Source organism: Myodes glareolus, chromosome 7, assembly GCF_982192425.1.
Source record: "Myodes glareolus chromosome 7, mMyoGla1.1, whole genome shotgun sequence".
Lineage (NCBI taxonomy): Eukaryota > Metazoa > Chordata > Mammalia > Rodentia > Cricetidae > Myodes > Myodes glareolus.
The window spans coordinates 62,733,319-62,760,046 of NC_142032.1; the positions used below are offsets into that span (position 1 = coordinate 62,733,319).

The following is a 26,728-nucleotide window of genomic DNA, read 5'->3' on the forward strand; positions in this document are numbered from 1 at the left end:
GCCATCCTGGAGGCAAGATTGTTGGAAAGCCTGTCCCGGGGCTTCTCTGAGTTGAGAGGCTGGTGCCTGTGAGGCCTGGGGCCAAGCCTAGCCAGTGGTGGGCTGACTGGAGAGCAGTCTCCACCGCTCAGACTCTATGCAGCACACTGAGGACTCAGACGCCCCTCGCCAGAACTGGGTTCACCTGCAATATTGGAACGCAGGACAGTCCCCATGCCAGGAGCAAGACATCTAGCAGTCACCCAACGAGGCAGAAACAGCTGCCAGCAGATGGCACCAAAGGCCTGCTCCAAAGGCGACACTCTGGCCAGCCAGGCAAGTGTCCTTAAAGAGTAGATACCCGAGTAGCTTGGTGTACCCTGCCAACTTGTTAGTGGGGTCTTACAGGCCCAAGCCCTCTTTTCTGACACCTCCTTCATCTTGGATCAAAGTTCTCTAAATTGTGCCTCTACCTCCCATCTGGTTCATGCTCCTGGGTCTGTTGGACTTAGTTTCTGTTCAGAATGGGCTCCTTGAAAGCCAGCTGATCGGAAGACTTTTGGGCCATCTAGACGCCCTCTGCATAGCTCTAGGGCCATGCTGGATGGGCATGGAGGTGAGTGGTGCCTCCTCGCGTGGCCACAGCACCACCTGTGATGGGGCTGCTCTCTGCAGGACAGCTCTTTGAAGGGGCAATGCCAGGGTTGGTGATATGCACATGGAATCCCAGCCCAGGAGGCTGGGGTAGGGTGACTCAGAGTTCACCCTGTCTCCGAGGAAAAGGAGGAGAAAGAAGAGGCAGTGTGAGAACTGGGGTCAGAGCACTGCTACCCCGAGAGACAGACATGGAAGTTGCTAGGAGACAACTGGTTTATTGACATAGCTGTGGCGTCCCTACTCTCATCTCTGGGTCTGAGGCTCCATCCAGGGCTGGGAAGCTCACCAGCCACCTGCACAAATGCTGGCGGAAACAGCCAGAGACAGCTGTTGTCCAGGCCCTTTAGGTGGGATCGGACATCTGAAGTCAGTACCTATGTCTAGTCCATTCTTAGATCTTGAAAGAATAAAGAATACAGCATACTCGATACCAGCAGGGCACCCAAGGCCTCCTATCCCGGAGCTTCTGACCGAGTTGTTCTTGGGGTGCTAGCAGCGTGAAGGGAGTGGGCAAGGTCATCAAGCTGGCCATCTGGGAGTTCAGGCCCATTGTGCAGTTAGTACAGTGGGTGAGGGGGCAGGAGAATGTAAGGGCAAGCAACAGAAGGGAGAGGTGTGGAGTTTGGGGCCCAGCGTCAGAAGGGACAGGAGCCTCCATGTGCACAGGGAAGGCCAGGGAAAGAGGCCTTGCCCACCTGGAGAGTCCTGGGGCCTTGGCAGCAGATTGAGCGGGGACTGGCACTGCCAGGTACAGGTTTGGCTGAGGCTAGCCTTGGTTTGAAGAGAAGAATATGGGTTGGAGCTGGGGCTGGGGGGTGGGGGCAAAGGAACCACCCACAGGTGTCGCTGGGCCAGTAGTGTACAGGACCCTGCCTGAAGGCAGGTGAGCCAGCTACACCCAGCCCATCTGAGTCCTTGGTATAAAATAATACACATATAAAAATAATTCTCCATGCATTAGGGTTGGGCCTGCTACAGATGCGGCCTCCCCTCTGCCTCTGGTGAAGTATGCAGGTTGGTCTAGCTGTCCTCTGCCCTCCTCTGGTTCTTGGCATGAATCTTGTCCATAAGCTTCTCCAGTTCCGACCCACTTTTCTGTGTTTAGGAAAGAAAGATTGGACCTCAGTCGGGAGGTGTGGGGGTAGGTCAGGGCCGTGCTGTTTTCTGCTTTCCCGGTGATCCCAGGAGCAGGTGCATGTGCCAAAGAAGAAACTCAGAAGAAACTCAGAAGCAGACAGGAGCCGCTCACCTCCAGGAAAGCCTTCTGAACCATGAGCTGGCTGTACACACGACTGCCCTCTTCCCCGCACACTTTCTTCAGCTCCTCCTTATTGAGGGAGAAGAGCTGGGGCCCAGTCAAGATTCCCAGGCTCTCCACGATCCTAGGGGTAGGTGGGCGTGAGGGCAGGGCCGTGGGCATGGTGGTATCCTGGCCCCGCCCCGCCGGCTGCGCATACAGGGCTCACCTGCTACTGAAAGCCTTGGCTTCCAACCAGGCTCGGACTTCCTTGGGTTCTGACTGGAAGGTAAGTGGCAGGTGCACTGGCTGGCTGCGTTCCACGCGGAAGTGGCGCTGCGGCTGTCCCTTGTTGTGGCTGATCATTTTTATGAGCTCCTCATTGACCTCGTCCATATGTTGGATTACCTCTGTAGGGCGCACGCTCTCAGCCCCTCCAGTTCTCCGCCTTTCCCCAACCCCCGTACTTCTGACCCCAAAATAGTTCTACTTACTTTCTTTTTTCCCTGCGAACATTGGGTGCACTTTGTGGGTGGGGCTGGCAGGACCCCAGTATTTCTGACCAGACTGCAAAGGGTGGGGGAGAGGTGAGGGGTAAGGTGAGGGGGGCTATTAGGGCTTACCCAGGACCCCCAGGTGTGTAGGCCAGCCCTCCCCTTGAGCAAGACCCCAGGAACCCACACCAGCCCTGGGCCCAGCTTAGGGGCAGCAGATTTCCAGGGCTCAGGTTCAAATGTCACATTGAGATCAGCTGCACCCCTGACCTTAGGGGCTCTGATTGTGTTGTAGATAGAATGGAGCCATGGCAGGCGATCACCTGTTCCAAGGTGGCACCCACGTCCTCCTCCCGAACCTCAGCCAGGATGTTGCAGGGCACATAGCCAGCCTGGCCACTGCGATTCCTCAGCTTCCACCACTGCCGGTCATTCTCCAACACCTGCGAAGGTATAAAGTGTCTGGGACACCCAGTGACACCCTTGCACAGACCCCTAGAAAATGTGAGAGCCGGAGCCTGGGATCACCTGCCAAGCCCTTACAGAGGGCCAGAGAGTCCTTCAGGTGTCTCCTCAAGCCCAGCTCTCCATCCTCTGGGCACCATTTTGGCCTAGTAGGTTACCCCATGTCTGCCTGGCCTCCCCAGTCCTGCGGATAGGGTACCTCTTAACCTGATTCTGAATGTAGAGCTTTCCTCATCCTGCTCCACTTTCTGTCCCTCAGTGGGTGGCCTGGATTCAGGTTTGTCACAAGGAAGCTGGTCTAGGGTAGTGCTCTTGGGTGGGCATGAGTGACAAGACCCTGCTGGCTTCTATTGTAAGGCCACCCACCATTGTAGATCTTCAGGGATCCCCCAGACATCAGAAGGCAGCTCGGTGGCCCAGCCAGACTGTGGTGGGGTCCGAGAGGCCCTGTGAGCCCAGGTCAAGCATCCTGGGAAGATGGGTGAATTACACAACCTAGCCCCAGAGCACGGCCCACTTCCCCTGGATAGCCCAAATCCTCACCTCCAGGACCTCATCCTTGAGCACGGACAGCTCGTCAGCATTGTGTGCTGTGAAGTCGTAGAGGATCTTCACATACTTGGCCATGGCTGGTGTCGGCTGGTAGCCCCTGCAGGACCAGGAAGGGTTGAAGCTCAGGACTGGACTGGGTTCTCTTCCTGCTTCCCAGCTGTAGCAGCCTCTCCTGCTGCTGCCCAGGTCGCAGTGGAGAGAGGCTGTGCTTATCAGCTGGGAAGGGAAACTGTGACATCCCAGCAGACAGGAGGGGGCAGAGCAGACTCCAAGAGGCTGGCCCAGCCCAGACTGTCTCAGGGAATCTCTTGCCCTGCTCCACAGAGGGACTAGAATCAGAGAGGTGTGCCCGGGGAGGTGACAACGTCACACTTTGCCAGCTGACCACAAGGCTAGGATATTTTCAGTCATAGTCCCTTAGAGGCAACCATGTGTCCTCTGGATGCCGCCCCCCCCCCCCCCGCATCCCTGGAGCAGGGGTGAGCTCTGGCTATTGGTTTATCCCCCCCAGTCAGGTCACAGTCCTGGTTAGTGTGGCCCTGATACAGGGTAATGCCCTATTCAAGAACACCTGAGAGGGAGGAGAAATGGGGGGTTTAGGTGTGTGCCCTGTGTACTGACAGGCTGAGAAGGATCCTTACATGTGGTCCTAGTAGGGACAATGGATACCATACTAAAGAAGGCTAATGCTGGAAATTCTTGTGTCTAGCCCTTGAAAGGGAGTCCCGGGATCACCAGGTAGACCCTGGATAGGAGTAAGAAGCAGAGGAGGGAGAGACAGGAGGGTACCTCCATTTCTTGGGCTTGTGTTTTATTCACTGTGAGATGAAGGGTGTACAGCAGGGGAGGGGGCAATCTGAGACCCCCAATCTGTGTCCCTGCAACACCACAGTGGCCAGGGCTTGGTAGGGCTGCTGGTGTCCAGTTCTTTCTTTCTTCCTTTTTCTTTCTTTCTTTCTTTCTTTCTTTCTTTCTTTCTTTTCTTTTCTTTTCTTTCTTTCTTTCTTTCTTTCTTTCTTTCTTTCTTTCTTTCTTTCTCTTTTTCCTTTTTTTTTGGTTCAGTAAGTTTCTAACCTTGATTTTAATTAATTATTTTTTTGAGACAGAATCTCATTATGCAGCCATTGGCTGCCTGGGCCTCACAGAGATCTACGTGCCTCTGCCTCTGAGTGCTGGGGTTAAAGGTGTGCACCATTATGCCCAGGACTCATTGGGAGGGAAAAACACAGGCCTTGGAGTCTGAATAATCCTTTTACTTCAGTCTCCCAAGTGCTAGGAAACAAGCCAGCCAGCACAGCTGGTTTTTTGTTTTGTTTTGTTTGCTATTGTTTGTTTTTTGAGATAGGGTCTCTCGAAGTAGCCTTGGCTGGCCTGAAGCTCACTATGTAGACTCAGAGATCTGCCCGCTTCTGCTTTTTGAGTGCTGGGACTAAAGGCATGCACCTTTTTTAATCTTACAAGCCTTTTGCTTATGTATTATGGTTTCTGGTTTCATGTTTTTATGGGATTTCTGTGTGTTTGAGTGTGTGAGTGTGAGTGTGCATGTGTGTGTGTGAGAGTGTGTGTGTGAGAGAGAATGTGTGTGTGAGTGTGAATATGTGTGTGAGAGTGTATGTGTGATTGTGTGTGAGAGAGAATGTGTGTGTGAGTGTGTATGAATGTGTGAGTGTGAATGTGTGTGAGAGAATGTGTGTGAGTGTGTGTGTATGAGTGTGTGAGAGAGTGTGAATGTGTGTGTGAGAGTGTGTAAGTGTGAGTGTGTATGTGTGTGAGAGAGTGTGAATGTGTGTGTGAGTGTGTGAGAGAGAGTGTGTGTGTGTGAGTGTGTGTGTGTGTGAGAGAGAGTGTGTGTGTGAGTGTGTGCATTCCTGTATACTTCTTCTTTGCCTCCCTTTTTTCTGCTTGTTTGTTTGCTGTTTCCTATACTGGTTCACTTGTGCTTTGTTGTTGTTATGAGAGAGAAATAAAGGGGTGGATTTGGGTGCATGGGGAGGATCTGAGAGGAGTTAGGGGAGGGGAAGCCACGATCAGAATATATTATATGAAAAAAATATTTTCAATAAGAATTAAAATTATATGAAAAAGGATAAAGTTGGATTCTCATTTGGAAACTAAAGCTTTCACAGCAGAGCAAGGCATTTGCCACGCATGCTGGCATGTGACTCTCACCCTGCGGGGACTTACCTGTTAGTATGTGGGGAGCTGCCTGGTGGTGCAGTGTCTTCTGGGGGGAAATCAGAGGAGATGCTGTGCTTCGGGGAGTGCCGTGTGGACAGTCGGCTCATGGGGGTCATCTGTGGGGAAAGCGGGGAGCTTGGGCTTGGTGGGGGTACAGGCTGGGCTAGAGGGACCATGATGAGTCGGGCACAGGGGTGAAGCCTGATGAAGCTGCTGTGACCTAGCACCATTGAGGATAAAGGATCACACGCATGGGCGAGCCAAGCTGGCCTGACACTGCAGGGGTTGGAGTGGACTGTACTGTTGATGTCGGGGTCTTGAGGGGGTAGCAGGGGTGGGCCGGGGTGGTGAGCTCTGGAGAGGCGTGGGGCTGGGCTGGAGTTCTGACCTGATCACTGGGCAGAGATGCCAGTCCTTCTGTTTCCCAGGGAGCCTCCTGTAGGACATCCAGGGGTGGTTCCCAGCCATTGTGGAACTTAGGCACATAAAGTGGCACCTGTGGCTCCCGGGGCCACTCAGAGCTGTGGTTGGCAGACCAGAAGGTCAGTCACGTTCCCTGCTGGGACCAACCCACCAGAGACCTCCATTTTGGTTCATATCTTGTCCCTTCTCCATACCGAGGCCTCATCCAGGTCTCCCCCAATGATTCCCACAGTGTCGTCTCTTTGGGGACCAGGTGGCCACGCAGGAAGCCCACAGCTTCAGTGGAAAGCAAAGGGCTGGAGACAGAGCGTGCAATGTCTGGGCCGCCACAGGTGTTGACAATCTGGACACATAGAGAGTTTCAGCTGGGGGGCCCAGCCCAGCAAACCCACAAGCCCCAGCCTACCTATCACCCACCCACCCCAGTTCTTCAGGCTGTCCCTCAGGGAGGGACTGTGGCCTTCTGGAAACCTAGACACAATCTTAATATGCTAAGTTTCTTTCACCCCCCCCCCAAACCCATTGTATCATCCTGTTGTCCCTGATCCCACCCTGCCCCAGCCCTAGTCACCAGTTCCAGAGGCCCGAAGAGGAAGTGCACCAGTTCAGCCGCGCTGGGGTTTTGGATATGCTTCTGCAGCTTTGCCTGGGGGTGGGAAGCACAAGCAGGTGACAGATGCTGTGTGCCTGCGCGCGCGTGTATGTGTGTGTGTGTGTGTGTGTGTGTGTGTGTGTGTGTGTGTGTGTTGTGTGTGAGCCTGGGTGACACCCCACCCTCACCAGCAGTGTCGGGTGGGGCTGACTCACCAGCAAGTTGATGGCTAGCTTGATTTTCTGGAAACAGTCAACAAACTCTCCTTCTAAGGGGGGCCGCGCTCGAAGTGTGAGGACACCCTCTGGCAAAAGGCAGAAAGTTATGAGCCTTGGGCCCTGTTGAGTGGCTGACAAGTCCTGCTTGTTGTTGGCTACTGTCCCCATCCAAACTTTACATCCTCCAGCTTGGTGCACGTATGCCATGTCTTGCCCCCGGTTGTCCATCCCGTCCCTATTATTTCTGTACCTGCTGGCGCCTTCTTGCTCTTCTTCTTCCCCTTCTTCCGTTGGTTCAATTGCTTGAAAGCCTCAGCTGCCTTCTGCAGCCGAGCCACAAACAATTCAATGTCATCCAGGGCACAGTTGAGGATTTGCTGAGGTTAGAAGAAGGACCAACGGTCAGTCATTGTCATCAGCAACAGAATGAGCCAGGCTCCTTGCCAACAGGAAGTAGACAAGGGTAGAAAAGAGTCCTGGAAAGTTGGGCACCCACCGTTTCCTTTTCTATTCTCTGAGCCAGCACGGCCCGTGGCTCCTCATCCTGGGATTCCCGACGGCGATAACCTGTTGGGGGACAGAGAGCTGCCGAAGGGTTCTTCATAAACCCCAAGGGGCGTTCCCACCCACCCGGGGCATTCCCACCCACCCCTCAGCCTACCTGGCTCACTGAATGGCACTGGCAACGGCAGGCCCACGCGGTTCTTGGCCTGAGGGGAATCTTCAGCATATCTCTGAAAGGGAATGGGGGCTGGACTCTGAGGAGGGGGCAGGATGGACATCCGCTGACGGATCTTCTCTTGGTGTCCCCTAGAGGTGAAAGGAAGGTACAGTTCAGCCTGGCTATGGTCCTGCTGGGTGCTACCACCCTGCAGCCCTCACTACCCAGGCTACTGAGCCCCAAGCAAAAGGGCAAGATCCCTCACTTTCCACATCCCTAGGGCAGGGCCCTACTTTAGGGTCTGTGGCCGCATCTTCTTCCCGAGTCGGCAGTCAGCCAGGGCGCTCTCAATGTCCTCCTGGATCAGCTCCGCCTGGGGACACAGTGGTGTCAGGTCAGCTTGGCTAGCTGGCATCTTGCCCACCCCTGGCTGTCTGTCTTACCTCAACCTCATCACAGTGGAAGAAATGGATGTCGGGCTTGTTCTGGTCCGAGTCTTGGCACACCAGCAGCAGCACAGAGGGGTAGCGAAGCTGGTTAAGCACTGTCTGGCTGTGCTGCACGGTGGGCAGTGGGAAGTTCTCCAGCTCCTCCTGTGGGAGGGTATATGATGGGTCAGCCATGCCTGACAGGCCCTGGATGTAGATGCAGGCTGCCATCGTGAGCATAGATAAGACTATGTATGCAGTATGAAAGGGACTGACACCCCGGGGACCCATGGACACACAGTTACTGGTCATTGTAAGTGGAACATGCTCCACAGATAGGAACACATGTGTAACTCACAGGTGCAAAACAGGAACACAGCCCAGACTTGGCCCAAAGGCAGGGACATAGACACTAAAAGGGATGGACCAGAGCAGAGCTCCCTGGGGCACAGCCAGGTCTGGCTTGACATAGCCAGTCAGGCTCTTGCAGAGAACAGTGCTTGGCAGTCTAACAGATGCAGATTTAAGCCTGCCTAAGTTGCCAAAAGGGTCCTAGATTCTCAGCTAGATCCACTTTTTCCCACCCACCCTCAGCCCCATTCCTGTCCACAGACCAGCACGGCCACACACATCTGGATGAACTGGACATCCGGCCCTGCCTCTGCCCGTCCGCTCCCTGCACTTACCTGAGACTCCACGTCCAGCAGTCGCAATGATTTGTCATTCACCTGCAGCAGCATTTCCTGCGTCCAGACCTTCTCCTTGGAGCTCAGCTGCACCAGCTTCCGGATGGCATCATCCACTGTGGCAATAGCCTCACTCTTGTCCATGATGAATGTGACCAGGTGCTAAGGGAGGGGTCAGAGGTCACCGCTGGGCATAGCTCTCCTGCTCCTTAAACCCCGGGCACAAGGGAAACATCAGACAACTAGGGATCCTGATCAGTCGCAGCTCCAGCTCAGGTGGGAGAAAGTGCCCTTCTGCTCTGGTGTGTCTTTGTTGGTCGTGATTGCTGACTAAAGTCCTCAAACACTTTCAGACTGAGGCAGGAGAGGTGGCTCAGGGGTTAAGAACAATAACTGCTCTTCCAGAAGACTGGAGTTTAGTTCTCAGCAACCACATGGCTGCTCATAACCAGTTCACAACCAGTTCCAGGAGCTCTGCTGCCCTCTTTGGACTTCTACAGCCTTGAGTCAAAAACATGGTGTACAGACACATACATGCAGGCAAAACACCCATACACATGAAAAAATAAAATTAAATCATTTTCCAGACTGCCTGGATATGGTGGTATATGCTTTTAATCCTAGCACTCAGAAGGCAGAGGCAGACAGATCGAGCTCTGTGAGGTTGAAGACAGCCTGGTCTATATAGTGAGTTTCAGTCCACCAACAGTGAGATCCTGTCTCAAAAATATACATAAATAAACAAAAAACAAATAAATGACAAAAAAAAAAAAAAGCCGGGTCGTAGTGATACACACTTTTAATCCCAGCACTCAGGAAGCAGAGGCAGTGGATCTCTGTGAGATTTCTGTACCAATCTGTGATACTGAGGATCAAACCCAAGGCTTCGTGCACAGTAGGTGAATACTTTACACACTAAATCACACCCTAAGCTCCTGACCCCTCTTCTTTTTGAGAGAAGGTTTCACTCTGTAGCCCAGGTTGGCCTATAACTCACTATGTAGCCCAGGATGTCCTCAAACTTCCAGTAATCCTCATACCTCAGCACCCCGAGTAAGTGCTGAGATTACAACCCTGTGCTGCCTCTCCTTGCTTTTGGTTAGTTTTCTTTTTATTTTCTTTAATTTATTTTCATTTTATGTGCATGAGTGTTTTGCCTACATGTATGTACGTATGTATGGGTACCCTGTGTGTGCCTGGTGTCAGAGCCCCTGGAACTGGAGTTATAGGTAGTTGTGTGCTGTCTGATGTGGGTGATGAGAACCAAACTTGGGTCCTCTGTAAACGCCATTTCTGCAGCCCCTGCTTAGTTTTGGTTTATATACATAAAGGGTGGTGACACATGCCTCACAGGCAAAGTCAGGCAAATCTCTGTGAGTTTGAAGCTAGCCTGGTCTACAGATTGAGTATCAGGACAGTCAGAGCTGTTACAGAGAGAAACCCTATCCTCCACAAAACAAAACAAAACGAAACAAAAAAACACCCAACCAAAAAAACTGAAGAAGGGCAGGAGCACAAAGTCTGTGGAAAAATAAACAACTTCCTCAACTTCTGAGTTTTGTTAAAGGTTTTGAGACACTGTCTCGCTGTTACAGGTGTGTGCCACCACACTGGGTTATAAATAACTTTTTATTTTTTTATTATTTTATTTGCTTTCTTTGAGACAGGATCTCATTTTTGCCCTGGCTGGCCTGGAGCTCACAGAGACCCACCTGCTTCTGCCTCCCGAGTGCTGGAATGAAAGGCGTGCGCCACCACCCCCCGCTGTTTTAGTTTATTATTTTATTTGGTTTTGGAGACAAAATCTCATATGTAGCTCTGGCTTCCCTGGAACTCATTACATAGGCCTTGAACTCACAGAGATCTGTCTGCTACGACCTATAGAACGCTGGGATTAAAGGTGTGCACCACTATGCCAGGCCTTATTTTTTATTTTTTCAGCAGAATGAATGGAGCTTTATTAATGGAAAGTGAGAAAAAAAAAATCCTGGTTCTAAAGGAGGAATAAGCTCTTCATTTGTTTTGTCAGGGTGTTGCTATATAGCCCAGACTGCCTTTGAACTTGTGGTGGTCGTCTTGTCTCTATCTTCTGAGTGCTGCTGGAGTTACAGGCATGAGACACAACACACACTATTGTGTGTACATGTGTGTATGTGTATATATATATATATATACATACACATATACACATATATAGTATTAAAGACGCTCTCTGTCTCTCTGTCTATCTCTCTCCATATATATGTACACACATATATAGTGTACGATTGTTCGCGTGCATATGTAAGTGTACACCAGTGCCTGCTGCCCATGAAATTCAGAAAAAGTCATCAGATCTCCGGGACTAGAGTTAGGGTTGGTTGCAAGCCACCATGTGAATGCTTGGAATCAAACCCAGGTCCTCTACAAAAGTAAATGCTCTTAACTCTGTGCCCTCTCTCCAGTCCAGTCCCTGATGCAACTTAAAAAAATTGTGTGTGTGTATTCTCCTGCACATATGTGTGCACCATGAACATGCAATGCCTGCAGGGTTTTTTGTTTGGTTGGTTGGTTGGTTATTTTTGTGGTTTTTTGAAACAGGGTTTCTCTGCATAACAACCCTGGTTGTCCTGGAACTTGCTTTGTAGACCAGGCTGCCTTGAACTCCCAGAGATCTGCCTGCCTCTGCCCGTCCCTCCCCGCAGTGCTGGTGTTAAAGGCGTGAGGCACCATTCCCCTACCCAATGTGACTTTTTATCAAAGTGAACTAGATGAAGTCTGCCTAAATAAAAAGACTGCAAACTGACGCTCTGAAGAGACCATTATTTCAGGAATGAGATATTGACTTTTTCACTTATCCTACTGACCAAAGCAGAAAGTCCCTGTGAGCTACACTGTGTGTTTAGATACAGAGAAGCAGGGGCTGTCACCTTGCCAAGCTTCTCTACTGACAAACCGGTGACACCTTGGAAAGCTTCTGTGTGCCTCGTGCCTCCCAGATCTTGCACAGACGCAAGATTTCCTACAGGTTGATGGCTGCAGACAGACTCAACAATGAGTAGGCAGGAACAGTGGGGAGGGCACAGGTCTTCCATTTCTGTGAGGCAGGGTAAACACTGAAACAAAATGCCACACAACTAGCCAAACAGAATCGGGCTGCTAGGTGACAAAGCAAGACGCAGGAAGTCACAGAGTGCGTTGACCTCAGGGGAATGAGAGTAGAAATCAGTACTAAAAACTTCAGCAGGGTGTGGTGGTGCAAAGTTGCAATCTCAACACTTGGAAGGTACAAGACAGGAGAACCAGTGGTTCAAGGTCCTCTTCATCCACCTGATGTTCCAGGCTGGCTGGTCTGGGAGCTATGGGGCCCTGTCTCAAAAAACAATCAAATAACTAAACTAAGCTGGGCATGGTGATAGATGATAGTAATCACTGCACTTGGGAAGAGGAAGCAGGGGATGAGGAATTCCAGGTTAGCCTGGGCTACAGAGTAAAACCCTGCCTCAAAAACATATGAATGAATGCACGCGTTAACGACATATAGTAAAGATAACTTATGGATCAAAATTGAAGTCACAACCAGGAAAATAGCAATGGCTCATGCCTTTAGACCCGCACTCAGAAGGCAGAGGGAAGTGGGTCTCTATGAATTCCAGAGCAGCTTGCTCTATGAATTGCAGGCCAGCCAGGGATACATAGTATAATCTTGTCTTAAAAAGAAAAATAAAGGAAGAAAAAAAATAGAAAACAAATAAACAAAACAAAAAATGAGGTCACAAAGAAAATGTAAAAGTATTAAAAATATTTGGAACTGAGTAAAAACTTAAATATCTCAATTTGTGAGATAAACTAACATTTCAGCAAAATTTTTAAGTTTCATTGAATATATTAGACTTTAAAAAAAAAGCACTTAAGATCAATTATCTAAGCTTTTACCTTAATAAGCTAGAAAAACCTGCTGGGTGTGTAGAATCTTGTCTAGCATGTACAAGGCCCTAGTTTCCATCACTAGTACTGAAACTAAACAAACAAAACTGGCAAAACACAATAAAACAAGACCCAAAGTATATACAGGAAGGAAATTAAGGGCAAAAGGACAAAATCCACAGAGAAGTAAACAACACAGAAAGTTAAGTTAAAAATTTAATAAAGCCCAAAGTTAACCCCTCAACAAGCGTTATTAGAGGCCACACTGATATCTCAGCGGGACGTGGCGGTGGTGTCTGCCTTTCATTTCTGTGCGGCAGGAGAGGCACTTGGAGAGGCAGAGGCAGAGGAAGCAGGAAGGGTCACTGCAAATTCAAAGCCAGCGTGGTCTGAGAAACAAGTTCTAGGCTAGCTTGGGCTAACTGGAAAGACCCTGCTACAAAAACAAACAAAAATACCCAAAGCCAAAACCAACAAACAAAAAAATCAAAGAAACAACTGCAATAATAATTAAAAAGCAAAGCAGAAACAAAAACAAAAACAAAATACAAATGAACAAACAAAAATACACCAAGGACTTTCAGAAAGCGAAAGAGAAGAAAGGCCGTTACTACAAATTATACAGACATGAGCTCGGAACTTGCACACAGAGAAAACCTTGCAGGCCAGGCATAGTGGCACAGGCCTTTGATCCCAGCATTCAGGAGGCATAGGCAGGTGGATCTCTTGAGGCCTGGTCTATAGTTCCAGAACCGCCAAGGCTACACAGAGAAGCCCCATCTCAAAAAGACCAGAATAAAACAAAACAAAAGCACAATAATCAAATAACATTTAAAAACCCAAACAAAGGAATTCTTGTATCCAGAAGCCTCTATGGTAAATCCTAATAAATATTTAAGTAAGAAATTGTACATATGCTGCTCCAACTTTTCTGGAAATAAAGGGGAAAGGATGATTTCCCCACTGTCTGAGGTCAGCACAACCCTGATATGTGACCCTGCATGGTTGTCATATAGAAAATTGAGATATACACCTCTAAGGGACACTTGTGTTTTAAAAAGAGGTGGTCTTCAGGGCTGGGAAAGTAGCTCAGGGATGAAGAGCCCATAGGGTTCTTGCAGAGGAACCGAGTCCAACTCCCAGCACCCACATCAGGCAGCTCACAGCTGCCTGGAACGCTAGCCTCAAAGAGCTGACCCCTCTCTGACTTCCTTGGGCACACACACAGACACATGTACATACCCATAAATGTTGCAGAATATTCCTGTGCACTGTATGAAAATGAGTTACTATGATTGGTCTAAGAAGAGCTGAATGGCCAATAGCTAGGCAGGAGGTATAGGCGAGACTTCAGGGCAGAGAGAGAACTCTGGGAAGAAGGCAGAATCTCCAGTTAGACGGAGAGGAAGCAGCATGGGGAGTGCAGAGTAAAGGTAACAGAGCCACATAAAAAAAATGTAGATTAAAGCTGGGTGCTGGTGGTGCATGCCCTTAACCCCAGCACTCAGGAGGCAGAGACAGGCGGTTCTCTGTGAGTTTGAGGTCAACCTGGTCTATAAGAGCTAGTTCCAGGACAAGCTCCAAAGCTACAGAGAAACCCTGTCTCAACAAACAAACAAACAAACAAACACCCAAAAAACAAAGAAACAAAAAAAGTCTTTGTGGTTTTTTTGTTTTTTGTTTTGTTTTGTTTGTTTGTTTTTGTTTTTGTGAGCTAGCGGCCCAAAGAAAAATCCACTTAAAAAATTTAAAAGTCTTCAATGAAATTTTAGAAAGTCAGCCTGTGAACACATACAGAGTCTCTTTTTTGTTTCTGCAGTACTGAAGATTGAATCCAGCGCCTCACATATGCTAAGCAAGTACTCTACCACTGAACCATATACTCAGTTCCACTAAAAATTATTTATTTCAGACCTGGGTGTGGCATACACTCTTTTAATCTCAGCATTAGGGAGGCAGATCTCTGCGTTCAAGGCCAGTCTTGCCTACATAGCAAGGTCCAAGACAGCCTGAGCCTATCTGACAAAACAAAATTTATTATTTTAATTAACTAATTAATTAATTCTTCCATCCATTTGTTTGTTTATGTATTTTCCTGTGCATGTGTGTGTGTTTGTGGTTCCTATGTGCCACATGCATGCAGCAGTCCATGGAGGCCAGAAAAGGGCACCATATGTCTTGGGACAGAAGTTGCTAGTGCTTGTGAGCTGCCCTGTGGGTTCTGGGAATTGAACCCATGTCCTCTACAAGAGCAGCAAGTAGTTTTAACCACCAAGCCATCACTTCAGTCCCAAACCATTTTTAAAGATTTTTAAAAATTATTTTGAAATTATGTGTAGGGGCTGGAGAGATGGCTCAGGGGTTAAGAGCATTGCCTGCTCTTTCAAAGGTCCTGAGTTCAATTCCCAGCAACCACATGGTGGCTCACAACCATCTGTAATGGGGTCTGGTGCCCTCTTCTGGCCACCAGGCATACACACAGACAGAATATTGTATACACAATAAACAAATATTAAAAAAAAAAGAAATTATGTGTAGGTGTGTACACCTGTGTGTGGTTATGTGTGCGTGGGTGCTGGTGCCTGTGAGGCTGGAATTACAGTGAGCTGGCTTTGAACTCCTAATCCTCCTGTTTCTGCAGGCTTAGTGCTGAGATTACAGGTTTATACCTCCATTTCCTGTCGGATAATACATTTTGTTTGCTGCTGCTTCTTTTTTAAAGAGACAGGGTCTTTCTATATAGTCCTGGCTGTCCTGGACTCACTATGTGGGCCAGGTTGGTCTTGAATTTACAGAGATCCTCCTACCTCTGCCTCTCAAGTGCTGGGAACAAAGGAGTGTGCAACCACACCCGGCTGTTTGCTTCTGTATTATCTATCTGTCTGTCTGTCTGTCTATCTATCTGTCTATCTATCTGTCTATCTGTCTGTCTGTTGATTGCTTTCTTGAGACAGAGTTTCTCTGTATAGACTTGGCTGTTCTGGAACTTGCTCTATAGACCAGGCTGGCCCGGAACTCACAGAGATCTAACTGCTTCTGCCTCCCAAGTGCTGGGATTAAAGGCATTTGCCACCTCTGCTTTTCAAATTTGCTTTATTTTGAGACAGGGCCTTCCTCTGTAATTCAGACTGGCCTGGAACTTGTCATGTAGACAGATAGCCTTGCATTGGTGGCGATCCATCTGGCTCTGCCTGAGCGCTGGGTAATACCTGGGTGCCAATACACCTGGAAGACATCTCAAGTAAATGAATGTCTCCCATATAGCAAAGTTTATTCAGCATAAAATAAAACCCAGTGTGGTTCTTTACATTAACAGCACTAAACTAGTCTCAACAGCTTTAGAAAAACATATTTGACAGAATCCCTTTTGTGATAAAGAAAATGTCTCTAAAAGCATGTGGTAGATGAAATAGGGAATACTTCTTTAACTGGATGTGAGGCAGGGTCATCTACTCTCTTACTTCATTCGACATTGTGCTGGTTATCTTAACCAGAGAACAGAGACAATAAAAATAAATGATGTAAAAAAAAGTAAGAGCGAAAGGGCTTTCTTTTATTTAATCATTTATGTATGTATTTCCTGATTTATTTGTTTTTTTTTTCTAGACGGATTCTTTGTGTAGCCTTGGCTGTCCTGAAACTAGCTCTGTAGACTCAGACAGAGATCCGCCTGCCTCTGTCTCCTGAGTGCTGGGATTAAAGGTGTGTGCCACTACACCTGACTTTTTTAAATTTGTGTATGTGTGTGTGCATGTGTGCGTGCGTGTGTGCGTGCGTGCGTGTGTGTGTGTGTGTCAGAAGCAGGCAGATCTCTGAGTTTGAGGCTATCCTGGTCAAACAGAGTGAGTTCCAGGATAGCCAAGGATACACAGAACCAGGAAACTGTCTGTGTAACTGAAAACAATACCATTTATGCCACTTTGTCTTGAAAAACAAAAACAACAACAACAAAAAGAGAGAGAAGGGGGGAAAAGGGAAGAAGGAAGGAAGGAAGGAAGGAAGGAAGGAAGGAAGGAAGGAAGGAAGGAAAAGAAAGAAATTTTGTCTACAAGGAAATCACTAAATTCATCAAAGTCTCAGGACACTTGACAACCATGCTAAAATTCCATTGTTTAGCTGTATATAGACAGCAGATAATTGGAAGACAAAGTTTAAAAAAACCAATACTGTGGTGCGTGTCCTTGGTGGTTACCACAGCTCTCTACTAGGGCTTAAGATCCTATTGGCATGAGGGAAATCATGCCTGGCAGTGAAAATCTAGCCCTCTACCCAGGACTAGTAAAGTCGTGGATCTTGGAGGAGAAACTACAGCTGCCACTTCATTCTGTCAGCATAATCCCTAATTACATTCTAAATATTTGTCCTTATACCCACAGATAAGTGCAATCCTCACCCTTCAACAAGGAAAGTTCTCTTTGCAACAAAAGGAGACCATTACAGAAAACCACAACCAACCAAAGTACAGAGTTGTGGAGCCCTGTCCAGGTGATAAATCCACACCTAAAGCTCGGGGACATTGCAGATGAAGGGGGGAAAGATTGTGTAAGAGCAGGAGGGTCAGGGAGTTTACCGTGAGATTGTGTCTCCTAGTAATGTCAGAAGCTACACTCATAAAGTCTCACCAACATGACTGCCTGACACGAGCAGAGCAAGGATGACAACAGGAGACATGCCAAAGTGGACGGAGGCAAGGCCACGAAGCCTCAACCTCTATCCCATACAAAGAACTACAGCCGGCTGAGGATTGCTGAGAGCAGGAGAAATGGTCTTTCCGAGGGGAGAGGACACTGATTGGTTATCCAATACCAAATGGTCAGCCCTAAAAAATACACACATGTGACATTGTACAGACTGAGCAGGTTTAGGAATAAATATGTACACACACACACACACACACACACACATATATATATACACACACACATATATACATATATATATGTGTGTGTATATATATATAACAATTAGTGAAAAAGTGGCCCTGAATTTGAAAGAGTTAGAAGGGATATATGAGAGGGTTTGGAGGAAGGAAAGGAAAGGGGAAAATGATGTAATTATTATAATTTCAAAAAATAAAAGGAATTGGAAAGATTGCTTAGTTGTTGAGAGTACCTTTTGTTCTTGCAGAGGACCCTGGTTCAGTTCCCAGCCCCACATGGCAGCTCATGACTGTCTGAAACTATAGTCTCAGAGATCTGATGCCCTCCACTGGGTACCAGACATACATGTGCTGCACATCCTTACATACAGGCAAAACACTCATACATACTATAAAATAAATAAATCTGAGAAATTAAAACAACAACAACAATAGTAAAAAACAACAACAACAACAACAACAAAAAACAAAATAAAAGCAACGCCTTTTATGCCCGATGCGATGGTTCATGCCTTCAGTCCCAGCACTGGGAGAGCTGGGGAAGGGGGTCTCTATATAAACCACCTGGTCTAAATAGCAAGCTCCAGATCAGTCAGGACTACACAGTGAAACCGTTCCAAACCAAAACCAAAACAACAAGACCCCACGGGATGATTTATGTGGTGAACAGGATGTGATAACCACTGCACTAGGGAAACCTCTCAAATGCCATTCATAGACTAAAGAGTAATTTAAACATAAATACGACATCCACAATGAAAACAAGAAAATATTGTTAAGAAAACTAAGGAAATCTTGCTAGGCTGTGGGGAGCATGCCTTTAATCCCAGCACTCAGAGGCAGAAGCAGGTAGATCTCTGAGTTTGAGGCTAGCCAGGTCTACAGAGCAAGTTCCAGGACAGCTGGGGTTGTTACACAGAGAAACCCTGCCTTGAAAAATGAAAAAAAAATTAAATATACCTTAATAAATGGAGAAATATTCCATATTTGTGGATGGGAATTCAAAATATTAAGATGCTGATTCTCTCTAAACTGATAATAGATTCGACTCAATGTCAATCAAATGTTAGTACTGTGCTTATTTATTTAGAGACAGGGTCTCAATAAAATAAAATTAAATAAAGCTGATCATGAGCCTAGAAGCAAAAGACTACCCTACCATGAATAAAAAGGGAGAATTCTTCATGGTTAGGTAACAACTCCTTGGAGATTAAAAAGTAATCAGACAGGAAAAATGGGCATATGACTAGATGTCTCTAAAATCAAATATGTCTGCTCATCAAAAGACAACGGCACATTAGTTAACAAATTACCTAATGAAGGAAGATTTCTGTTATTGTTTATTTGAGACAATGTCTCTATGTAAGCTTGCCTGTTCTGAAACTTTCTATGTAGATAAGGCTGGTCTTGAACTCACAGAAATCTGACTGCCTCTTTTTAATTTGATAGAAAAGGGAAGATGACATGGGATGTCCTTCTATATATATTGTTCCTGTTGGTTGATGAATAAAGTTGTTTTAGCCAATGGCTTAGCAGAGTAAAGCATACACACACACACACACACACCCCCCTATGGAGAATGAAGGTGGAGAAGGTGGAGTCAGGCAGATGCTGTATAGCTGCCTAGATGCACGACCTCATGGCAATACACAGATTAATAGAAATGGGTTAATTTAAGATATAAGAACTCACCAGGAATATGCCTGAGTCATTGGCCAAAGCAGCTTCTTATAAACCAATGGTAATAAAACATATTCATAGCATTACAGAGGGGAATCTACATCATCCTCTGTCTCCCAAATGCTGGGATTAAAGGCATGTACCACTATGCACGGAACAAGGAAGCTATTTCTATTCTACATGTCTAACCATATGCACAAGATACTTCTATAAAGTCAGGGCACCCCCTGTCTACCTGAAGCAGGGCAATAATGGGGGAAAAGTCTGGATTGTGCTGTGGAAGAGATGATTGGAAAGCTCTCCCATCCTCTGTATATGGTTTTCTTAAAATAAACTCATGAAGCAAGAAGCAAAAGTAGTTTGAACTATAACATCTCCCTTATAGGACAATAGTCTCAAAAAGACAAGTTTTGGGGATGCAAGACAGATCAGCATGACTAGGGATTAGGGTGGGGTGGCTTTGAACACGAGGAGGTCTGAAAGAAGCCGAGGCATGGTAGAACTCTTCTATGACCCACTGTGATGGCAACAGAACTACACCCCCCATTAATTTATTGTATAAAAAGTCAAAAGCAGCAAACACAACTTCAGTGCCCCCTTACCGTTTCTCAGTCCAACCCCCAGGCCTCAGTCTTTCTATCAGAGAGGAGCAAAAAGTCCTTAAGGATACCCCTGCTCCCCTGGCCTCTGAGCAGGCCGGAAAAGTCCCCACAACAGTTGGGCAGAGTTCAGCAGTTTGGACCAAAGTCCAGGAGCCAGGCTGGATGCCCCAGGTAGTTCCTCACCAAGGAGGACAAAGTTCCACCGCTGAGAAGGGTGGCACACTGTCTGCAAAGGAAGAGGCATGGTGACCCATCTGTGCCTCTATGCCCTGTCCTTGGACACTGAGTGGCTGTGATCACCATGTCATGACCCATTGACTCAGGTGGGTGAGCAGAACCTTGAACACTCAAGATAGCAGGATCAAGATGCCATGGGGATTCCTGATGGCTCTTGTGGTCCATTCTACAGACACAGGCAGGTTCTGAGGGCAGCTATTTGCCTCCCTTCTAGGGTATGGATCTTGTGTGGGGTGAGGAGACAGGAATACAGAGGACCCCTTGCGAGTGCCGACTTCTTGGGGGGGCTCCTCTTCCTACTTCTGTCATTCTTCACCATTATCTTACAAATCCAGTCTATGACTAGGAACACAGTCAGCCCAGGAAGGACATTTCAAAAGAAAAATTTTGAATTCTCAGTGCAAATTAAAAGTGACTAGGAGAACAGCCTCTCTAGCTGGCAGCTGGCCAGAGGGCACAGGTTATGTCTGGACTCAACAGTGCCATCCAGGCTCCCTGTAGCCCTCAATAAAGGATGTCTTTGTTCCAACATATTCCTCCTGATGCAGTTCCTTGTTTTGGGGCCAAGATGACAGCTTCCTTCCATGGTCTTTTCTGAGCTACATGGTCACAGGCAACAACTTCCGGAGCAGGCTCAGGCCCTACTATGAACTCCCTCAACCTGGAGGAAAAATGTTTCCCCACTGTGGCTGGGCCCAAGACCAGCATGGGGCAGTCCTTTGTTCTCTCTTCCCACTTCTCCCTGAGCCTCAGTTTCTCTACCTGTCCCTGGAACAAAGGGAAGAGGGGGAGTTTCCTGATCCTCACCTGGACATGGTACTGTGACGTCTCATGCATGATGACATTGGAGTTGGAGTACTTCTTCCTCTGCTCTGGATGGAGAGACAGATGTCATGCACCCCAAAGAGAAGGATCCAGTCTAGTGGGACTTGACCCCCAGGGGCCATGGAGGAGAGGAGAGCTGGGATGAGGGTGCTGCTTTCTGAACCTCGCACAGCCAATAGGGAGGGCTGCAGGCTGTAACATTTATGCTCCTGTGGGGACCTCTGGGCTTGGTCCCATGACAGGCCCCACTGGGGACCTGAGGCTCCAGAAGACAGAGACTTATTCAGAGTGTGTTGGGGGAGCAGCCTCTCACTGAGGGTTTGTTTGGGTGGGGACAGGAAACTCAGTCTTATGTAATGGAGGCTGCCCACTTCACCAGGGAAGGAGTCCAGGCGGGGCTTTCCTATCCTACCAGTCACCACTGGAATACTCCTGCTCTCTAGAGCTCCTGCTTCCCAGGCCTCCAGCTTCCAGCATCTAAGCATCCAGAGGCACAAATGAGGGGCATGGCTGAGCAGAAGGAGCCTGGTCCCCTGGAGCAGATACCTGGCAGCTGGGTCCCGTCTGACCCCACCTACTTGATCGGGTTGCAGGGCTGCCCAGTGGAATCAATATTAATGCTCCTTGAATTATTTGTAAAGGCCTCTCCCCTTACAGCATAGCAGAGACCGTTTCAGTGGCCAGGAGCTTTGCAGACAGACATCCAAAGTTCTCAGTGGATTAGGGTCCAAAGGCTTCCTCTGGCCACTTTGAACTACTCCAGGCTAGAGCTCAGCTTTGGTACAAGCAGGGATGAGACCACCATGGTCACATTCATCTTTCTTAAGTTCACACCATCCTTAAATTTCACTCACCAAATAAGTCCTTTGCGCTCATCTTGGGCACACCATCAGACCGGCCCAGGCTGCCACTGGAAGGGAAGAGGCAGATGAGGGCAAGGCTCATATCACACACACACACACACACACACACACACACACACACACACGGGACTTGAAGAGAGGTAGGACAACACTTACTTGGCAGCTCCTGGGCAGCAGCTCATGGACCCTGACTGGCTCATGGTGTCCCCAGTGGTGGCTAGAGTCAAGGAGAACAAGGAGAACAGACCTTAGTCTGACTGGAATCTAGGGCCCAGTGCCTGGCTTCCACCTATGGACAGAGGAACCCAGCTGACACTTTCTCCTGGCCAGGATAATGCCTGGGTCTCTTCTCTTGATCCTGGTCCAGGGACTAGGACCTCAGTGCCTGGCCAGACTCCCCAGGGGATCCCCAGGAAGCAGTGTCCTCCAGGACCCATGCTGTTGCTGGTGGCAATGAAGACCCCCACCTGGCCTCAGATCTGTGATTCTCTGCAGGGACGCTCCTAGAAGCTGTCAGGAAGCTTTGAAGGAGGGGCTGCCCGAGGAGAGGACAGCTCCTTCAAAAACCGTGAGGCCACGGGAGAGGACAGCAGGAGAGGGTAAGGCTGGAGACACAGCACAAAGCATAGAGGGACCCCACTACTGCCTATCCCAGGCTTCACTCTGAGGGACCCCTACATATACATGTGGACATGCCCACAGGGACCAGCTCCTCCAGATCCAGCAAGGAGGCCAGCCCTCAGCTCCATCTTGGGAGAGCCTGAATAAGCTTGTTGTAGGGCAGAAGTTTGGGGGTGGTTGGCCTCCTCAGTTCAAACCTAGGTGACCATGTGCAAGGTTCCTCCATGAATAGACCTCCCAGCCCTGACCTCCTCCAGCTACATTATGGGGAAATTGAAGCCTGGCCATCAGTGTGAGCAAATTTTGCTTATAGCCTAGACCTGGGCCCTTCTCTGAACATAACAGAAGCTGGTGGCCGAGAGTAGCCTCTAAGCAAATGAGAGCTGGAGAGACCTTCAGCGATAGACTGCCTTCATGCCCCTGGAGAGACAGATAGACAGCATTTCTGGCTGTCCTTCTGGGGCTCTGTGGCCAGTTTTCCCTGAGGTCTTGGGTCCACATATAGTCTACCTCTGTCTGACGCTATTAGCAGTGCTACTGTCTCTCCTAGCTTTAGCATTTTGGTATGCTAGGGTAAGGCCGCCAGCCAGGGTGCTGGTATGAGGGCTCAGGTGCAGGCCTCAGGTGCAGGCCTCTCGTATTCTAGTACTTTCTGGTTTGACCTGGTCTTGAGGGGGTGGGCTCCCAGGAGGTGAGGACTGTGGGCCTTACCTTGACCAGCTCGCCTACTGCTCTCCTACCCCCACCCCAGATCCTCCCTTGTGAGAGGAGGCTGGTCCAGATTTCTAGGTCCACCTATCCATGGAGAATGTCCGGAATGCTCATGACCTCAGTAGGTGAGCCCTGGTGTTTGCTTAATGGGATTCCTGGCTAGCTCAGCCAAGGGCACCAGGCACGTGGGACCAGGAATACACACACCAGGGCAAAACAAACTGCTAGAGACCCAAGCCTGAAGGCACGCAGACTCTGAACAGGCTTGGACACGTGGGCCTGCCCTTGGGGAAAGTAGGCCAGGACCTTAGGCCTAGGTCCACGGAATGACACTGGGGCTCCCTACAGCCTGCAAAAGACTCACTTCCAGGAGGCTTCTACGGCTGAAGCGGGGCAGGGAGCAGGAAATTCATATAACACACTGCTGGTAAAGATGGAACACCCAGGTCCAGTAGGTGTTTTACTGTTTTCCGGGTTGAAGGGAGGCCCAGCATGCTAGAGTGTGTGGTAGGTTCGGCAGTGGAAGGGGAGGAGGCCCTAGCAGGGCAAGGAGGGCGGAAGAACTGGCTCCAAGTTCAAATTCCAGCTACACACGCTGAGTGACCTTGGGGAGGGGTCAGCTTAATCACCTGGGTTCTTGGCTGTCCTCGTGGGAGCTGGGTGTGGCCCTGGAATGGGATGGGGGAGTCCCTTGGCTGGGTCCTTCTCGGGGAGCAAAGTTCAGGAATCATCAGGTGGGAGCAATAGAGGCTGAGCCGAACTGGAAAGTTATTGGTGGGAGGGGCTGGGTGCCCCTGAAGAGACCCAGGCAGGCTGGGAGGGATGGACCGACCAGTCCTAGACAACAGACTGGACTAGCAGAGGTCTGTGCACAGGTAAGACCACAGAGTCTAGTGTGGGAGGGGCCCCAGCAGTGCCCAACAGTCAAAGAAGGTTGCACGGGGGAGATAGTAGAGAGATGGTCTGTGGATGTGCCTTCCCCTTCTCTGCCTCCGGGGAAACCTTTGTGCAGTAGCACAGACTAGTGAGTCCCAGGGACCTTGGGCAGCCAAGCCGTGGGTATCCACAGGGCCTCCCCTCCACCATAGCCTCTCCCTGCTCCCCTGAGACTCCACACCCCGACTCTGGCCTGGAGACTGACCTAGCCTGATGTTTCCCCGGCTATGGGTTTCTTTTGGGCTCAGACAGGCAGGAAAAGTCAACCTTCCGGCACTTGGGTGGTATGCCCACGCCACAGTCAGATCCTAAGAAGGTCCAGCCTGCTGGATGGAATGAAGGCCCTCCCTTCCTCACCACCTCTCTTGTCAACTGCCAGGTTCCCCTCATCCGCTTCAGGGCTGGGAGGGGGCCGGGACCAGGGCGAGTGAGTCACACACCACCGGCTTAAAAATATCACTGAAAACTGGCCGCCGCCCGCTGGACCGACGGGGCCTCAGCCGAGCGGTTCTTGAGCTAAAAGTCCAAGGGAGGCTCAGGCCCAGCCTCTCTCCCAAGTTCCTATGTCCCACGCCGCATCCGCAACCCCCAAACTTAGGCTTAAGCTGTCCTCAGAGTCCCGCGATACAGGTCATCACAAACCTCACACTCAGGTGTCCTCAGCTCCGGTGCTGGGTTGCCCTCCAAACCCAGAGCCCGACCCAGAGATCCATATCTCATGGCCACTCTGGGAAACTGAGGCCCAGATTGGCAAACTCCCTGGCTGAAGCGCTCACCTGTTCGCCGGCAGCCAGCGCCTGCGCTTGGCTAGTCCCCTAGGTCAGTCTGTCAGCCCGGCCGTCTGTCAGAGCTTCACCGACAGTGGAGCTCCCTCTCCCCGGACAGGCGGGACCTCTGCTGGGCCGGATAGGCCGGGGCGGGGCTGTGAGAGGAGGAACCTGAGCGACAGGTTACCGAGTCACCCGGGAGTAGGCACCAGGGAGGCTGAAGGAAGGGGGCGGGCCTGGGGCACCACTCCCCTCCCCATATCGTTTCCCCCCCTTCCCTGAACAGCACAGTTCCTCCTCCCTCGCCTCCGTCTGTCCTCCCAGCGGTCCCTAAAAGCACCTGGGGCCCCACCGCAGCTAGCCCTGGAGTGCAGGGTGCGGCCCCAGCTGCTCTAACAGGCTAAGCTGCAGAAGCAGGTGGGGACCTGGACCGGCCTGCAGAGGCAGTACTGGATGAAGCCTAAAAGGGCTGCAGTCATGCGGGAGCTCTCAACCCAGACCCTATCAGGTGCCCTCCACCCCCAAGTTGCCTGGGACAGAGCTCTTTAGTGGTTTAGTCTGCGGCCTGGGATTTTGGGTTCCAGGCTTTTGAGCCCAGGAGCTTTTAACTCCCGGGTGCGGGCCTCTCCCTCCTTCACATATAGGAGCTCCTAAAGTACCTACGTACCCCTGAGAGATGGGCTATTTATGGAGAGCCCGGGTACCTGTCCTCACCGTGTTAGCTCCCAGAATATCCTGCCCACTCTGCTGACAGTTCGGGCCAGAGTTGGGTGAATTTAGAGCCGAAACTAGTTGACTAGGAGGAAAAAATGGAGTTATGGCCCGCTAGCCAAGGGTACTGCCCTTATGTGAACAAGGGACCCTAAGGCCCCGGCTATTGTTCCCAGAGTTGGGGCAGAGGAAATGGGTGCTGCCAGGAAGTCAGGGTCCCAGGCTACAGTCCCAGAAGGCAGGGCCCTGACTTGTTTGTCCTGGGCGGGCAGTCAGCCCTCCCTAGGGCATTGAGTGCTCTGTCCCCCAGGGCTAGCAGCATATCTGACCCACCTGACACACTCCAGGACACCACAGGTAGGCTGGACAGAAGGGTGGCAGAAGTGGACTTGGTCCTCCAGGCCCAGCTACTGATGAGCCCCAGAGATGCTTCCTGGTTCCCAGCCCTTACAGCTGATCTCACAGAACTGGCCCAATCTTGCTCTGCCTGTGACCTTCCCCTGGCCCAGCAAGCAGAGGTCAAGTGCTCAGCTGTGGGAAGGGAGGGGCAGGGGTTTGTGTCTGCCCTGACATTCCTGGGCAGAGCTGGAGATGGGTGAAGTGTGGGGAAACGTGTAAGGCAGCTCAGGTGGGGCTCCCTAGGGCTGCTACCAGTGCTCCCTGACTCTGCTGTGAGGCAGCCCAAGCTGGTGGTAGTAGCTGACGCCCTCTCTGGGCCACCGGAAACACCACCTCCACGTGGCCAGTAAGAGTAGAGGTGCTTTGTTTTGTTTTGTAGGTTTTATCAGGATAGGGTCTCTCTCTGTCACAGCCCTGCCTGCTCTGGAACTGTGTAGACCAGGCTGGCCTCAAACTCACAGAGATCTGCCTGCCTCCGCCTCCTGAGTGCTGTGGTTAAAGGCGTGCGCCACAAGAGTACAAGTGTTAAAGGCTTGAAACTCTGGCTTACTATGTGAAATTGGCAAGCTTCCTTCCCAACAGAGGTCCTGACTTGAGCTGCAGGGAGTGGCTGAGACCCCCAGAGCCACTAGCCTTAGTCCATTTTGCATACCCAGGTAATATTTGCTCAAGGGTCAAAGGGAAGGGAAGTGCCCCTAGGCTTTCTAGGTCACTGGTCCTTCCCTAGCCCGCCTTGGGGACAGGGAGAGAATGTCTCCAGGCCATCCTAATCTTCACCATGGTCTCCAGGAGGTATGGGTTAAAGGAAACCAGCCAAGGACCCATGGGCATAAAGGTTCCCTGGTCCCAGAGAAGGCTCTGATGGCCCAGCAACCTACCACTCTCAACACACTTCACAGGCAGGCTTCTGGATAGTTACTGGGGTGGAGAGAAGACAGGTAGAGGTAGCAGGGCAAGTCCCAGGATCGGGTTAAACAGTGACAACAGGATGGGTTCCGGTATGCTGGACCGGGGCGGAAGG

General features: G+C 49.8%; 1 protein-coding gene across 2 annotated transcripts; it reads right to left on the bottom strand.

The window, feature by feature from the left end:
- Positions 1 to 831: 831 nt before the first annotated feature.
- Positions 832 to 25,782, bottom strand: Eps8l2 (EPS8 signaling adaptor L2). Of its 2 annotated transcripts, XM_087908282.1 has the most exons (22): positions 25,642 to 25,782; positions 24,607 to 24,768; positions 21,719 to 21,779; positions 21,554 to 21,609; positions 20,682 to 20,746; positions 8,571 to 8,732; positions 7,900 to 8,049; positions 7,750 to 7,829; positions 7,457 to 7,605; positions 7,292 to 7,362; positions 7,046 to 7,172; positions 6,793 to 6,881; positions 6,557 to 6,631; positions 6,180 to 6,328; positions 5,951 to 6,083; positions 5,569 to 5,678; positions 3,376 to 3,481; positions 2,691 to 2,810; positions 2,368 to 2,440; positions 2,103 to 2,283; positions 1,886 to 2,018; positions 832 to 1,731 (listed from the first exon to the last, which is right to left on the bottom strand). In XM_087908282.1, the coding sequence occupies exons 3-22, from the start codon at positions 21,760 to 21,762 to the stop codon at positions 1,657 to 1,659; spliced, it is 2,148 nt and encodes a 715-aa protein (XP_087764408.1). In that variant the 5' UTR covers positions 21,763 to 21,779; positions 24,607 to 24,768; positions 25,642 to 25,782; the 3' UTR covers positions 832 to 1,656. The 2 variants fall into 2 exon arrangements, with proteins under 2 accessions (XP_087764408.1, XP_087764409.1); XM_087908283.1 differs by lacking the exons at positions 20,682 to 20,746; positions 24,607 to 24,768; positions 25,642 to 25,782 and having other exon boundaries at positions 21,719 to 21,785.
- Positions 25,783 to 26,728: the final 946 nt, after the last annotated feature.

Excerpts from the sequence above, each read along its gene's own strand:
- Eps8l2 (XM_087908282.1), bottom strand. The coding sequence starts at position 21,762 with ATGAGCCAGTCAGGGTCCATGAGCTGCTGCCCAGGAGCTGCCAA. Across the intron at positions 6,632-6,792 it reads AGCTAGCCATCAACTTGCTG|GCAAAGCTGCAGAAGCATAT; the intron begins GTGAGTCAGCCC and ends TCCCACCCCCAG. Across the intron at positions 2,284-2,367 it reads GTTCGCAGGGAAAAAAGAAA|AGGTAATCCAACATATGGAC; the intron begins GTAAGTAGAACT and ends TGCGCCCTACAG.